This window comes from Phascolarctos cinereus, unplaced genomic scaffold, assembly GCF_003287225.1.
Source record: "Phascolarctos cinereus isolate Bilbo 61053 unplaced genomic scaffold, phaCin_HiC Scaffold_4;HRSCAF=312, whole genome shotgun sequence".
Classification (NCBI taxonomy): domain Eukaryota; kingdom Metazoa; phylum Chordata; class Mammalia; order Diprotodontia; family Phascolarctidae; genus Phascolarctos; species Phascolarctos cinereus.
In genome coordinates this window covers 352845307-352860734 of record NW_027555847.1, presented here as the reverse complement: position 1 = coordinate 352860734, position 15428 = coordinate 352845307, and the positions used below count along the sequence as shown (strand labels likewise).

The 15428-nt window shown below is 38.8% G+C and overlaps 1 protein-coding gene across 3 annotated transcripts in view; it reads right to left on the bottom strand.

Moving 5' to 3' along the window:
- Window positions 1–15101, bottom strand: part of RICTOR (RPTOR independent companion of MTOR complex 2) — a 125504-nt gene extending 110403 nt beyond the window's left edge. For all 3 annotated transcript variants that reach the window (XM_020996096.2, XM_020996115.2, XM_078153211.1), the window contains exons 1-2: window positions 15011–15101; window positions 14785–14832 (exon numbers count right to left, since the gene is read on the bottom strand). In XM_020996096.2, the coding sequence (XP_020851755.1) occupies window positions 14785–14832; window positions 15011–15059 (97 nt within the window). In that variant the 5' untranslated portion in view covers window positions 15060–15101. The remainder of the gene's footprint in view (window positions 1–14784; window positions 14833–15010) is intronic.
- Between the last annotated feature and the right edge of the window lie 327 nt (window positions 15102–15428).

Sequence of the window (15428 nt, the reverse complement as noted above, 5' to 3'; positions counted from 1 at the left end):
GAAAAGGGCATTATTAAATTTGGCAATTGACAGATTGTTATTAACTTTGGAAAGAATCAGTGATGCCAAAATATGGAAAATGGATCAAGGAGAAAATATAAACACTATAACAATTTTCTACTGAAGTTTAATTGATGTAAGGATGAGGAGGCCAACAAAGCCTAGAAACTGACTGAGCTAGCACATATTTGATATACTTGCCAAATAGAGAAATGGCAGCCAAAGGATTTAGCAGGTCAACTCTTTAGCATGTAAAACCTCACATAAGTTGGTGTAAGACTGTGAATAGTATTGCTTTATGAAACAGTAGAAGGAAGAATGAGTTTGCAAAAAACTGTTTTTAGTAAGCTAGATGATCCCAAGAGCCATCTAAAGATGAAACTAAGAGTCCAAGATATGAAAAATGGAAATCTAGCAAGAGTCCTATGACAAACTTATTTTTCATCAACGAATGATAAAGTAAGCACTTAATATATGCTTATCACAGTAGAAGGAATGCACCTCTACACTCTCTACAAATCATTCCCTGATACACTATGTAAGTAATGGGCCTGGATTCAGGAAGTAGAATTAGCACTATATGTGTGTGTGTGTGTGTGTGTGTGTGTGTGTGTGTGTGTGGACACATACATACATACACACACACACACACACACGGCATCAAGGATAGAAAAGAGAATCAGAGGGCCATGCCTGAGGCAACAAAATTGAGAAAACAGAAGACTTGACAGTCAAGAAACAAAAGAAGAGACCTGATAGTAGGGAGGACACTAAATTGGGAAGGAAGGGTGGACAAATGAGATGAAACTGCAACTAGAAAAAAACCTGGAAGGTTATCAAGTACTACCAACCATTCTATTTGCTCTTTTCTATAAAAATCAATAACAAGAATATTTTAATGAAAATTATTTACATATGTATGGATAGGGAAGACTTTCATAAACACAGAAGACCACATCTTTACAGTTACAGGATTGGAGGAGAGGTGTAGAAAATACAAGATCCCATCGTATTTGTCTATTAACTACAAAAAGATATTTGATCCAGTAGAACAAAATGCCAACATTAAAGGATCTTTTCCAAAAAGTGATCTTACATCTCAATAAACTCCAATGGCTTCTTATTGCCTCCAGGAACAAATACAAGGCGCTCTATTTGATATTCAAAGCCCTTCATAACTTAGCCCCCTCCTACCTTTCCAATCTTCTTACATTTACTTCCCAAAACATACTCTTCCAACCAGTGACACTAGTCTCCTGGTTGTTCCCCAAATAAGACATTCCATTTATCAGCTAAATACTCTTGCTCTTCTGCCCTGACTACTGACTGTTTTAAGTCCCAACTAAAATTTCACTTTCTGAAGGAAACTTTCCCCAACCTCTTAATTCTAGTGCCATCCCTCTTTTAATTATTTCTCATCAAATATATTAATAGTCAGTCAAAACAAATTTCCACACTGGCCTCATCTAAAAAAACTGGTCTTATTCTGCACTGAGTCCTTCACCTCTCTATTAGGAGGTAGATAGCATATTTCATTATTAGTCCTCTGGAAAAGTGGCTGGTCACTATACTGATAAAAATTCAGCATAAGAGTACTGTGCTTATTTCTCGATTCCCTAACTTATGGGCACTACCTCAGATTCCCACACTTTGCCACATCAAAGAGTTGAAATATTTTTGTACATCCATATGAGGTTTTTTTACTTGTCATTCAATCCACTCTCCACCTAATTCTACTTCCCCCTCTCCTTCTACCCTTTCCCTCCAATTCCCTGTTGAGTGAAAAATGGATTTTTGTACCCAACTCTGTGTGTGTGTGTGTGTGTGTGTGTGTGTATTCCCTTTTTTTTGACCAGTTCAGATGAGAGGTTTAAGTGTCAGCACTTCCTCCCCTACCTCCTCCTCCTCGTTTATTTAGCTACTTGCTGCAACCTCCTTGTGACAGATAAATTTACTCAACTTTTCTTTCCCTTTGCTGCCTTCTGCCCTATACTTGTCTTCCTCTCTTTCCATTGTTTCTTAAGAACATCAAGACATAACAAAAGTACTCTCAGGCCTTATTTAATTGGATTCGCCTCTGAATTCTGATTTCCAAGTTCTCTATTACTTTATTGGGGTGGCTACTAAATCATGAGTGATTCTGACTACTGCATCTCAATACTTAAATACTTTCTTTCTGGCTACTTGGAAGTACTTTTTCTTTGACCTGAAGTTCTGGGTTTTGGCTATAGTGTTCCTGGGAGTTTCCATTTGGGAGTTTCTTTCAGAAGATAAGTAATGGATTCTATTTCCACTTTGCCTTCTAGTTCTAAATCTCTGGGAAGTTTTTTTTTAAGATTTCTTATAACAGGATGTCTAGGTTCTTTCTGGTCACAATGTTCAGAGAGTTCAGTGATTCTTAAATTTTTTTTTTCTCATTAGTCTGTTTTCCAGGTCAGTTGTTTTTGCTACGAGATACTTCACATTTTCTTTTTTTTTTTCTCAGCCTTTTGACTTTATTATTTCTTGTTGCCTCATTCAGTTGTTGTCTTCTGTGTGGTCCATTTTAATTTTCAGGGAGTTTGTTGTTAGGGCAAAGCTTTGTAGCACTTGTGCCAAACTATTATTTCCCTCTCCAATTTTTTCTTCCACTGATCTTTTTTTCTGATCTTTTTTTTTAATTTTTCCCTTAAGCACTCTTATTCCATCTATAAAAATATTTCTTAACTCTTTTTAAACTCTTGCTTCACCTCTTCCAGGAATTCTAGTTTAGTCTGTGCCCAAACTGTGTATTTCTGTGAGGTATTGCTGGAGGATAGTTTTGGAGTAATTTTTTTCTTCTGCATTTGTGTCTTGAGCATCCTTGCCACCTTTATAGTGAGGTTGTTTTTTGGTTTGCTTACCCCACCCCAAGATTGAGTGCTGCAATTTCCTGACCTGGGTCTGGGTCTACACAATAATAAGTTGCTACTTGACTCCATACTTATTAGTCACCTAGAAAGTGCTATTGATTCAAAGTGGCATAATTATAGATTCCCCTTTAGTCTGAGTTTCCTGTGTTGGTTATTCCTTTGAAGACTGGACTAGATGCTGGAAGTGAGATACCGATTTATGCCTGAGGTCTGAGCTGCACCACTGGTACTAATGGCTTTTTGAACTTCCTTCTTTCTCTGTACATGGTACACTCCCCAGGTTCCCTTACCATTCTACCCTGTATCTTCAACATGGAACTAGGTAGTAGGTAACAAAGCTGCCAACTGGCAGTTGGCAGTGCCCCAGTATGGGTCTGGGGAGGCTCCAGTATGAGTCCTGGGACCTCCTATAGTGCTAGTGGGCAGTCTTTCCCCAGGGGCTATAGTTCTCTTTAGGCCAAGTACTATGGCCCAGCCCTTTCTCCAGTGTCTGCAGACCTCTCTAAGTCAACCTGGTCCAACCTGTGACTTTTTCTAGATTTCTCCATCAGGATTTGGTCTGGTGCATTTTACAGATCTGTTTGGAAGAGCTGTGAATGACAGCCCAGATTCACTGCTTCCTTCTACTCTGCCATCTTGACTCACAAAATGATCTCTAAATTCCCTTCCAGATCTAAATTCTATGATCCTATGATTAATAAGAAATATATATTCCATGTTGTATTTATTATGCATGTGAGACAGATAAACAGAATTTTTAAAAAAGGAAAACCAAAAAATAATTTAAGAATGTAGTTGAATACTCATACTTTCTCTCCTTCACTCATATGCTCTCCTTCTGTAAAATCCTGTAACTTCTCTAAATTCTCCAAACCAAAGGAACCCAGGTTGGTAAGGCAATTCACAAAGTGGATAATCCACAAAGGACAATCAAAAGTTGACTATATTTTTATTTTGGTACACAAAAAAGAATTTCAAGAGACTTTTTAATCGTTTAAAACCAATTCAATCTCAATTGTCATATTCAAACACTAAATATGTGCCCACAAACTTCTGACTTTAAGAAAATAGGTTCTATGTTTTTTTGAAGCTAAAATGCCCCCATAGGTAAGTAGTTAAAGGAGATGAACAGTCCTCAAAAGAACTAAAAAGAATGCTCCAAATCACCAATAATGGGAGAAATGCAAATCAAAACAACCCTGAGGTTTTACCTCACAGCCTGCAAGTTGACAAAGATGACAAAAAATTGCCATCCTCAATATTGCAGAGTTGTGGAATGACAGGCACACTAATATGATGCTGATGGAAGTGTAAAATGATATGATCATTTTTGAAAGCAATCTGAAACAATACAAATAAAGTGACTAAAATGTCCATATTCTTTGAACCAGACTCCATCACTGGGCTTATACATCAAGGAAATCTTCAATAAGAAGAAAGTCACCAAAATATTTATTGCAGCACTTTTTATGATAGCAAAGAATTGGAAACAAAGTAGATGCCTATTGATTTGGGAATGGCTAAACAAACTGTGGTACATGAATGTACTGTAATATTACTGTGCTGTGAGAAATTATATATGTGATGAATAGAGAAGCATGGAAAGATCTACATGAACTGATGCAAAGTGAAATAAGCAGAGGCAAGAGAATAACATACACAGTTAACTACAATGTAAATGGAAAGAACACCACACCAAAAAAAAAAAGTTAATCAACAAAATTATAAAGATCACTTGAACATCAAGAGTTGAAGAAACCCTGAACCTACCCCTTTGCAAAGGTGGGAGGTCCACAGGTGTTATACATTGTTTTCAGGCTTTTTCAATGTATTGCTCAATTGTGCAAGGATTTGCTGCTTCCTTCTACCAAGGTCTTGGATTTCTGAAAGCAGGGTCAAGCCAGAAGAAATTCAGGACTAGAAAAAGCAAAGAATGGAGCATACGCACGTTTATCTGTGCATTTGGCTGTATCCTAGAGTGAAATGTCAACTAAGTTTTCTATACTAATAAAGTGATGCAGAGGTATACATATACTCAAACAGATAACCTTTATAATTTTCTCTGAAATACAAGGATCTTTTTGTTTGTCCTCATATTCCTTCCCTTCAGATTTACCTTTCCAGCTATGTTTCGCTTATGTAACTATTAAAATTAATTTTAATTTTTTTACCATATACTACTGAAGGGTGATAAGAAGCTGAACTATGATTTTAAATTATTTGTAGGTGTTCCATATATGGTCATTTGAAAGGTAACAAACATCATTCAACAAACCTAGTATAGATAAGGTAGTGTGCTTGGGACTGGGGCATATACAAATAAACAAAACAACATGGCATATGCCTTCAAGTTTACAATTTAGTAAGGGGGATAATGCAAGTACAGAAATACCATTAGATCACAAATATACATAAAGGAGAATAAAAAATTTTAAAAGAGAATATGAGGTAGAGATAATTTCAAACTGGAAAAAGGTGTAAAGACTTCATGGAGTAAGAGCTGGTATATTAGCTTATAGACAGGATGGGAGATTAAGCCATTCAAAACTCTTAAGGAAGAGTAGGAACAAAGGCCCAAAGGAGATAGCACAGGATGTTATTAGGGAATGGTGAGTAGTCTAGTTTGACTAGCAGGTAATATGCAATATAATACCATTAATACTTTTTGGATTTTTCACTATTTCATATCGTCTGTGCCACTTCCCTTAGGCAGAAGTTGATTAAGGCCATGTCAAGAAGCATTTATTAAGGACATACTGTGCCACAAACTGAGTTAAGCATACACAAGAAGTTTGTGCTTGGAGGCAACACAATTGAGAACACTGAAAATCAAGAGAGGCTCTAATTTTGGTGAGTTTTCAATTTCTTTTATAAGATATACCACCAGTTCCACATTGTTACATATTGAAAAATTACTACATCTAAATGTCTGTTTATGTTTTTGATGTGCTACTTGGTATTTTAAATATTATATATTTTTAAAAGTATAGGCTTATGCTTCAAATATTTTGTATAGTCAAATTAATAATTTTAACTTAGTGAAGACTAGACTATCTATAGTCTGTAATTCTCCGACTGAAAGGTACTAAAACCTTACACACTTATGAAGAACTGGTATCATTCTGTTGTCATTATTCACTTCACTATGATTTAAGAGAATTTTCATTAGTATAAGTGGTTAAAAATAATTAGCAAGTATCTGAGTGCCTGTTATGAACTCAGTACTGAATCTGATGTCATGATAGTTACAGAAAAAGTATATAATATGTAGGATCATAGATTTAGAGTGTAGAAGGGATCTTGGAAAGCAAGTATCTGTCTGTGTCCCTCCCCAACTCCACTGTATAGTTGAGGAAACTGAAAACTAGAGAAGTAAAGTGACTTCCCCCAGGTCACAGGTAAGTAGCAGAGCCAAGATTCTCCCAGGTCTTCTTACTTCAAAAATCTAGTTTGTAGCCTTCTTGTTGGAAAAATGAGGTTGACACACTTGAAACAGTAAACAACACACAACATTATTTGTCTGGTAGTAGTCAGAGAAGTGATCTCAAAGGAATAAGTAGAGATAAAGACATTCTAGATCTCTACAACAAACATAACCAAGTGAGAAAAATATTAAATAATTAATTTTTCCACTTTTAAATACAGAAAAAAACACACTGACAAAGTCAATTTTATTTTTTAAATGAGTTTTTATTGTTGACTTGTTTCTTTCATTAACATAATTATCCCAAAAATCCTTCCTCTCCCCCTCCCAGACAGTCAACCCATATAAAAAATATTATTTTGAAAAGAGAAGGCAAAAAAAATCAGCATAACTGTGCAATACACTTAAAAAGTCCAAAAAACGTGCAATGTATATCTGTTTAACTTCCCACCTCCACAAAGCAGTGGGGAGGGAGGTACTTTTTATATCTCTTCTTTCAAATCATACTTGATCTTTAAAACTGTGTTATATTCACCTTTGTTTCTTCAGTATGTGGTTGCTTTCCATTTACACTGTTATAGCTATTTTGTATACTGTTTTCTTCACTCTGCATTCGTTCAGGTAGCTCTTTCCATGCTTCTCTATTCATCACACCTATTATTTCTTACAGCACAGTAATATGCCATTACATTCACGTAGGGGCTTTCTTCTTACTGATGGCTTCGTTAGGTTATACACCAAGTAATGGAGTCTCTAGTTTAAATGGTAGGGACAATTGAGTCACTTTATTTGGGTAATTGCAGAATTCTTTCCAAAATGGTGGTACTGATTTCAGCTCAACCAACAATGCATTAGTGTGCCTATCATTCCACAACCCCTCCAACATTGAATATTGCCATTTTTTTAAATCTTCACCAATTTGCAGTATGTGAGTTAACTATAACTTAAAAGTGCTATGTCTTTCACACTTATATACACACATACAACCAATTATAAAGACTGGTTTAAAAGGATTTAACAGAGTTGTAAAAGCTCTCTCTTAACTTGCCTATGGTTCCTAAAAGGTGGTATAATTATAAAATGATAAAGCTGAAACTTTAGTGATCACAGTAGAACTTAATTCATCTGACAAACGAAAAAGATGAAGGTCCACAAAAGTAACTTGTTCAGGAAGTAAATGTTGAAAACCAAAAATAAATAAATTTATACTAACAAAAAAAAAAAAGAAGTAACTTATTCAGAGCCAAATTGCTATTTTCAGGGATTTGGGAATGGAACTAAACTCATATGCTAAGTCCAATGCCCTTGCCCTTATACAATTACTGCCCCTTAATAGTGTTCTCCAAGGTTAACAATGATCCCTCTTTATTTACTTCTTCAGAGTACACCTCCTCTATGCTGATGTCTACAAGACTTCTATTTATGTCTAAGTTGACTACCGTCTGTCTAGTACCCTACCTTCAGTTGCCTGAGCACAAATTTCAACATGGATGTTCAAATATCGCCTAAAACTAAACACTATAGTAACTGACATTTATATAAAGCCAGTTCTTTTATAAGTCAACATACTCATTCCTAACAATCACAGTCATGCAAAATCAGGCAATAAAAAACCACAGGGCATATGAGGAAAATGGGGTTAGGAGCACAACACTCAAAAACTTCATCAGTGAAAAATTTAAAAAAAAAAGGTAAGGATAGCACAGTGCTGTACATGTTGGTAAGGGACGGGACGGGACGGGACGGGACGGGACGGGACGGGAAGGGACGGGAAGAGACGGGAAGGGAAGGGAAGGGAAGGGAAGGGAAGGGAAGGGAAGGGAAGGGAAGGGAAGGGAAGGGAAGGGAAGGGAAGGGAAGGGAAGGGAAGGGAAGGGAAGGGAAGGGAAAAAGCCTGGGGCAGCTAGGTGGCACAGTAGATAGATCACTGGCCCTGGATTCAGGAGGACCTCATTTCAAATCCAGCCTCAGACACATAACACTTAATTAGCTGTGTGACCCTGGGCAAGTCAGTTAACTCCATTGCCTAGGCACCCCCCAAAAAAATACATATATATACTAAATAGTGATGGCCTCATATTACTGCTCCCAGGTTCTGACAGGGCAGGGGCTGGTAAAACTGAGTGGCAGGAGGGGTGCACTTCAACCATGATGTTAGGTGAGGAAGGGGATAAAAATGAACTGTCAGCTCATGGCTCCTATTGCACCAGAGGATATAGAATAAATATGGCACTTTACCCCGAAAAAGACTGGAAGCATACATGTGGAACTAGAGGTTAGAAAGTCTGCAGCTAGTCAACAATTGTAGAGTAGTACAATTTTCTGTTTTCTGCTTTCTCACAGATAAAAATCTCACATAAGCAAACACAAAATTCAAGTTATGCTCAAATTGTTCCTTAATGTATTAACTGTGGGAACAAATTCACCTTTTCAAAACAAGTGACAGAGCAGAAAGAATTTTCTATAGTTCCTTAAAGCTGACAAATTATTTCATATATACATATATATGTGTGTATATATGTATACCATCTGAGGCACTCAGGGAGATAGTATCCTCATTTTACAGACAAAGAAACTGAAGCTCATTGAAATTAAGTGGTACATCCATGGTCAAACACGTTAAAGGCAGAATTCAAACCTAATTTTCAGGTACCTATAAATCCAGAAAACCTGAATCTATTATCAAAGGCAGTATACTACAGTGGAAAAGGTATTGAATTTGTAATGAAGGGACCTCAGTTCATATCCTGACTCAGCCACTTATTCTCTCTAGGTCTCAGTTTCTCACCTGCAAAACAGGACTGAAAGCGAGTAAGCGAGTGAGTGAGCAAGTGTGTGAGTGTGTGTGTATGTGTGTGTGTGTGTGTGTTGCACTAGATTGTGTTCCCCACCCCTGGACTAGATAAACCTCTAAAGTCCCTTCCAGCTCTACATCTATGATCCTAATTATCTTCCCTCTCAAAGATACAAGTTTCCCAATTTTTTTCTTTTATTTGGTAACATCATAATTTCATGTTTGCCTCAGGCTTGCAAATTTGACCTTTGCCTTTTTGCTTTCTTTACATCATTCCTCAGAGCCCACTGCCACCATTCCATGTTTAACCTAACCAATTCTCTTTCTGTGTTGCCTCTTAGTTTCAATACTGTTCATTTCCATAGCCACCACCCTAAGCCATTCCCTTATCAGTTTCATATTTTGGTTATTTCAATAACCTCTTAGGTGTCCTACCTGCAGCCATGCCCAAGTCTTATGCACTATAGGGGTGTACTAGATAGTCATTTTACAGAGAAACAAATACAAGTTAAATAATGAAGCCACACATACAACAAGAAAACATGAAAAACAAATAGTTGTCTTAAGATCATAAAATTTAGAGCTGAAAGGGATCAAAGAAATTACCTGCTTTGACTCCCTTATTTAACAGAAGAGTAAACCAAGGCCCAAAGGGCACAAGTAACTTAATCAAGGTCACACAAGTAGGAAGTAGTAGAGATAGAATTCTAACCCAGGTCTTCCAACTTGAAAGCCATTTCCCCTACATTTCAGCAGCAACCTTGGGTGTCACATTTTAAAAGAACACTGAGAAGAAACAGTTTGCCCCAAGGAGAACAATAAGCAGAATTATAACGAGACTTGAAATCATGATATACAAGTTGAAGAAAGTAGAAATACTGAGTCCAGTAAACTTTGGTGGACCATAATAACTGTCTCCAATTATATGAAAGGTTGCCATGTGGAAGCAAGATTAGAATTGTTTTATTTTGCCCCACAGAGAGAACCAAGAGCAATGGTTACAAGTTACTCAGATAGACTTCAGCTAGATAGATACAAGGAAAAACTTCCTAACAAACTTGAGCTATCTCAAAGTCACATGGGTTTTCTCTAAAGACCACAGAATTCCCTATCACTGAAGGGTTTCACTTGGCATAGAATGTATTCTTTTTATAGTTTTGGTCTCTTTACTACTCCCTTTCTAAATGTTTATTGACAATCAGATAGTCAACTCAGTTATTTACACTAAACGAAAGGAACTGGCAGGATAACAAAAGAGGATGTGATCCAAAAAAATTTATATTTTGGAATCTGATATTTACAATTAGAGGTATGTCTAATCAGGGAATTCACTGTAAGCAAAGTAAATAGTCATACTATGAAGGTTCTGACTCATATGGACCTTAAGAATAGCTTAGCTTCATTATCTTCTTCATCTTTGATTCATTAAGTATCAGACAACACATTCAGACCAACAATAAAACCAGGGTATGTTTTTGTGAAACCCTTTGGCAATTTGTGAAATCTATGGAACCCTTCTCATAATAAAGCTTTTAAATGCATGAAAAGCTTAGGATCACAAAGGAAACTAGTTATGTTGAAATACAGTTATTAAAAAATATTTTAAGTTCATGGACTTCAGGTTAAACCTTTTCTAAAAAAAAGTTCATGGACCCCTACACTAAAGTCTGTCCTCTGAACAGATCCCTTAAGTAGAAGTAGTACTTATGATATCTGGGTTTCAATGCATGGAAAAGAGAGGGAAATGAGATATTAACAAAGTTACAAAAAGATTTAATGCTGTGCACGGTAAGTGCCTGGGGAGTCAACAAATTAAATAATTAATCTGAATGGCAAGATTTGGCAATGGAGAGGCTAGGGATATGGGGGACAGCATGATTTCAATAGTACAGAGAACTCCTCATGAAAAAAACTCCCCAAGTCTTGGAAAGTAGTCTAAGATACTGAGGTTAAGTGAACTTCCAAGGGTCAAATAGCCAGTATATGTCAGAGGCAGGATTTGAACCTAACCAACTCTACTCACTAAGCAAAGCAGCCTACCAGACAACAGAAAGTAATATCACCTATGACAAATAACTAATTATAATAATACCTATTACAATTTCAACTGATCTCAACTGAATCAATCAACAGACATTTTGTGAATGTAGACTCTAAGTAATTAACATTATTACTACTATGTGAGAAGCATTATACTAGATACTGGGGAAAGTAGCAGACAGATTAAGACATGTTTTCCAACCTCTTAAATGGGTAAGGCAATATTTGAATGAACTGTAAAACACAATATCACTCCAAGTACTATTCACTTACTTTCCACATGCATCTTTAGTGTATATAAATAACTTTTTTCCTATTATATTCAAGGGGTAATATATTACAAATATCCATATATGGCAGGGTACCTAGTGGAAGGGCAGCCAAGTGTCGAGATGGATAGAGTGCTGGGCCTGGAGTCAGGGAGACTTATCTTCCTCAGTTCAAAGCCAGCTTCAGACATTTACTAGATATTGGGCAAGTCACTTAACTCTGCCTCAGTTTCCTCTTCTGTAAAAATGAGCTGGAGAAGGAAATGTCAAACCACTCTGCTACCTTTGCCAGGAAAACCCCAAATGGGGTCACAAAGAGCTGGACATGACTGAAAAACATCTAGTGGAAAGAATGTTGAACTCAGAATCAGACATATCCGAGTTCACATCCACCTTAGATCCTTATTAGCTGTGTGACCATGGTCAAGTCACTTATCCCTTCTAAGTCTCAGTTTCCTCACCTGTAAAATGGGGGTGATAATAACTATAGTTAGTAGCTATCCTACAGGATTCAAATGAGATAACTTGTGTAAAAATCACTTTAAAGGACAATATACCTGTCAGCTTATTTTCATATCTAACTGGTTTAAAAAAAATCTCAACTTTAACCTTAATAACATAATTTCTTAGTGTTAAGTATATAATAATTCAAATTCTTCCCCTTCTCTTTCTTAAATGTACTTTTACATAATTCTCATTTTACATAACAGCTGTATACTAAAATTTATATGTATCATATTAACCATAACCTCTGTTTCATAGAGGTAAATTATTTCAGGTAAAATAGACAAATAACTGAAATTACAGCAAAACTGCTACAACATTTAAAATTTTGGAGCCCCAACCTGATGTTTTTACACAAGGTGATCCATTTCACATACAGATGATTCATCCAGACTGCCCTACTGTTCTGTTGACTCAGAAAGGAATGGTGCAGGGTCACTCCTGAAATGTAATTCCTAACTTTCTGCAGACTGGGTCCACAAATCCTCTTTGCCCAATGAAACAATCACAGTTTTACCCCAGTAATTCTTTGGCTTACAGTTTAAAAAATATTTTCACTATAAAAGTGCCAATAAATCTTATCAACCTGTCTAAACCAAGCTCCTTTGTAATACTGAGTATGTTAAATTCTCACATCTTATACAAAGCTTTTTAAAAAATATTTTCCATTTATTCTGTTCACATTTTGTTTTAAATAGACTACGTAAAGTACTCTAGGAGATAGAAATGATCTACTACTTACTTTGTATTATCCCTAAAACAAAACCAAACTGTGCATACCACAGGACGCTTACTTCTTCACTACTCACTTGGCTCTTTGGCCCATCTTCCCATTTCCCATCCCTTCTCCCCACAAATTCCCTGTTTACCTCCTCTCTCTACTTTTCAGCTTCTCTTTACACTTTGTCTTCCTCCCACTAGAATGCAAGCTCCTTGAGAGTTGGGAATATCTTTTTTTTTGCTTATTATATTTGCATTTCCAGCTCTTACCACGTCGTGGCACATATTAAGCACTTAATAAATACTCGGTTAAGTTGACACAACAGTCATTTAATAAATGCTTGCTGGAAAAAACATACGCGAAATTTAAAAACCAAGGTCTTGATACATAAGAAGACAAATATCAGTAAACCAAGCCTAAGTGAAATCAAATTTCAACATTCAATTAGTAGATTAGTCATACAACAAAGATTCAGTCATCAACCATATATACAATATCTCAGTTAAGCTATTATAATAAATAAATCACTAAGCTGTTTTTAAAGCACAAATTCCATTTGGAGTCTACCTAATTTTACCTCTAAAAAAACCTGCTCAGATATAAATTAAATTGCTAATAAACTACATGTGGTAAAGGACTAGGATGCCAAGTTTCAGTTTCGTAGGAACAAGATTTGTTTTGATAGAAAAGCTCTGAAGATCGACATACTTTTTTGATTGTTATTTTTCCAGTTATTGCAACTCAAGATATATACTCTCATTACATTCAAAAGCCAAAAAGTTTTAGAGCAATTATAATGTCCAAAATTTTACTAAAGGGTATCATTTTTCCACAGTGAACTGATTGCTGCTTCTATCACTTAAAAGACTAAATGGTTTTACTTCAAAAATTCTTCTACTTGAAACCTACAGTTCCTCTGAATCCAAATCTTTAGACTCAAAGAATAAACCATTAACTGTAACATAGTTCTATTTTAGCTGGACAGCTACATGACAGCTCACTTTCCCTGTCATTAACAACTGTCAAGACTTGAAAGGAACATCAAAAATTGTTATACTTACTAGCCTTTGAAGTCAGAAACTGCCTTAATGGGCATCAAGAAATAACTTAACAACAATATAGAATCTACTTTAGATTTTTCTCAATATTAAAACTGCAAAATTGAGACTAAAATTGTGTCTTCAGATAGTTCTGCAGAATTTAAACTTCAAAGGTTGTTTCCAGTTTCGACGACTGTAAAACAAACTACTTTACAAGAAAAAGTCTAAGTGAAACTGGTCCTGCTCTGAAACAGCAGACCAAATCACGCTGAGAGAGAGAGAGAGAGAGAGAGAGAGAGAGAGAGAGAGAGAGAGAGAAACCGCTTCTACAATCACCAAATCTTAGAGCACAGTGGTGAATGCATTCCAACACAGCCACCGATGGAAGGAATGCTGGGCAAGGGCAGGTCTTTTAAAAATATAGCTGAGGTTTTTTACCAGTTCAGACGGTGTAAACAAACCTTCATAGCTGCAGCCGACGGTAAACAATGAACCTGCAGCAGGGTGAGGGGGCGGTCTCTGCCAACTACACTCCCGGCGGCCCGGGAAAAGGGGAGGACGGGGGTGTGTGTGGGAGGGGGATCCAGCTGTACCAGACACCTAGCAGTAACCAGCCGGTTCTTAGGCTCGCCACAGAAAAACATATCGATCCCTTGCATTTCCCCCGAGGTGGTGAATAAAAAAGCAATCACGTATTCTGCAGGGCGGGGGGGCAGGATGTGGTCGCTCTTCCCCTAGACATCCTCTTGCAACCTAAATAACAGCTTCTACCTCCCCCCTCCCCAGGCCACCCCCAGGATTGACTTGCACAAGGCTCCAGGAGAAAGTACATCCCTTTTCCCTTCCAAGTCCTCAAGAACCCAACAGTCCTAGAGTTCGTCTCCCTCGCTCGCTGCCACCCACCCAGGACGGTGAGAAGGCAGGCGGGGAGGGGGACTGGCCGGGGTAGGGGCGGCCCGAGGAGAGGAGACGGAGAGAGGGGGGATGGGTCCCAAAGGCCCGCGGACTGGCCGCCGGAGGTTCGGACCCAGCACCCCGCCCCTCCCCCCGGGGCCCGAGCCGGGGCCGCGCGCGCCCCCGCCCCCGGCCGCCGTTAGTTACCTCGGGTGAGATCCAGCGGGACGTTCTCCTCGCCGCTGTCATTCCGCCCTGCGCGAAACACAGAGAGACCCAGTTAGGACTCGCAGGCCGGCGGCGGCCCCGGCCACAGCCAGAGCCCTGGACGCCGTCCCCACGCCCGCCCCGAGGGCCCGGGGGATGGGAGGGGGAGAGACGACCCTGAGGAGTGGAGCGCACGGAGCGCAGGGACAGGGGTAGTGGAGGTTACCTCGTATCCTGAGGTGCTTCAGCGAGCGGCCGCGGACGCTGGCCGCCATGTTGACGGGCTTCAGTCACAACACCGGAAACCTCGCCCAATCGCGCGAGAGCCCCCTTCCCCTCTCCCCCGCCCTCCGCTTCCTTCCCTCCTCCCTCCCTTCCCCTCCCTTCCCCTCCCCTCACCTCCCCACCCTACGCTAGCCTTGCCTGGCCTCGGCATCCTCGCTCCTCCTCCTCTCCTCCTCCTCCCTCCCTCTCGAATCGCGAGCCAGGCCGGGGGGCGGGGCGAGGGGCCCAAAGCGGGAACCCCGGGGCGGGCGAGCGCGTGGCTGTGCTGGCGGAGGCGAGGCTGGCCTTGGCAAGACCCCGTACTCCTTTCAGGCGACCGCGTGGCCGCCGGTTCCCCCGCGAGGAGCTCTCCCACCCCT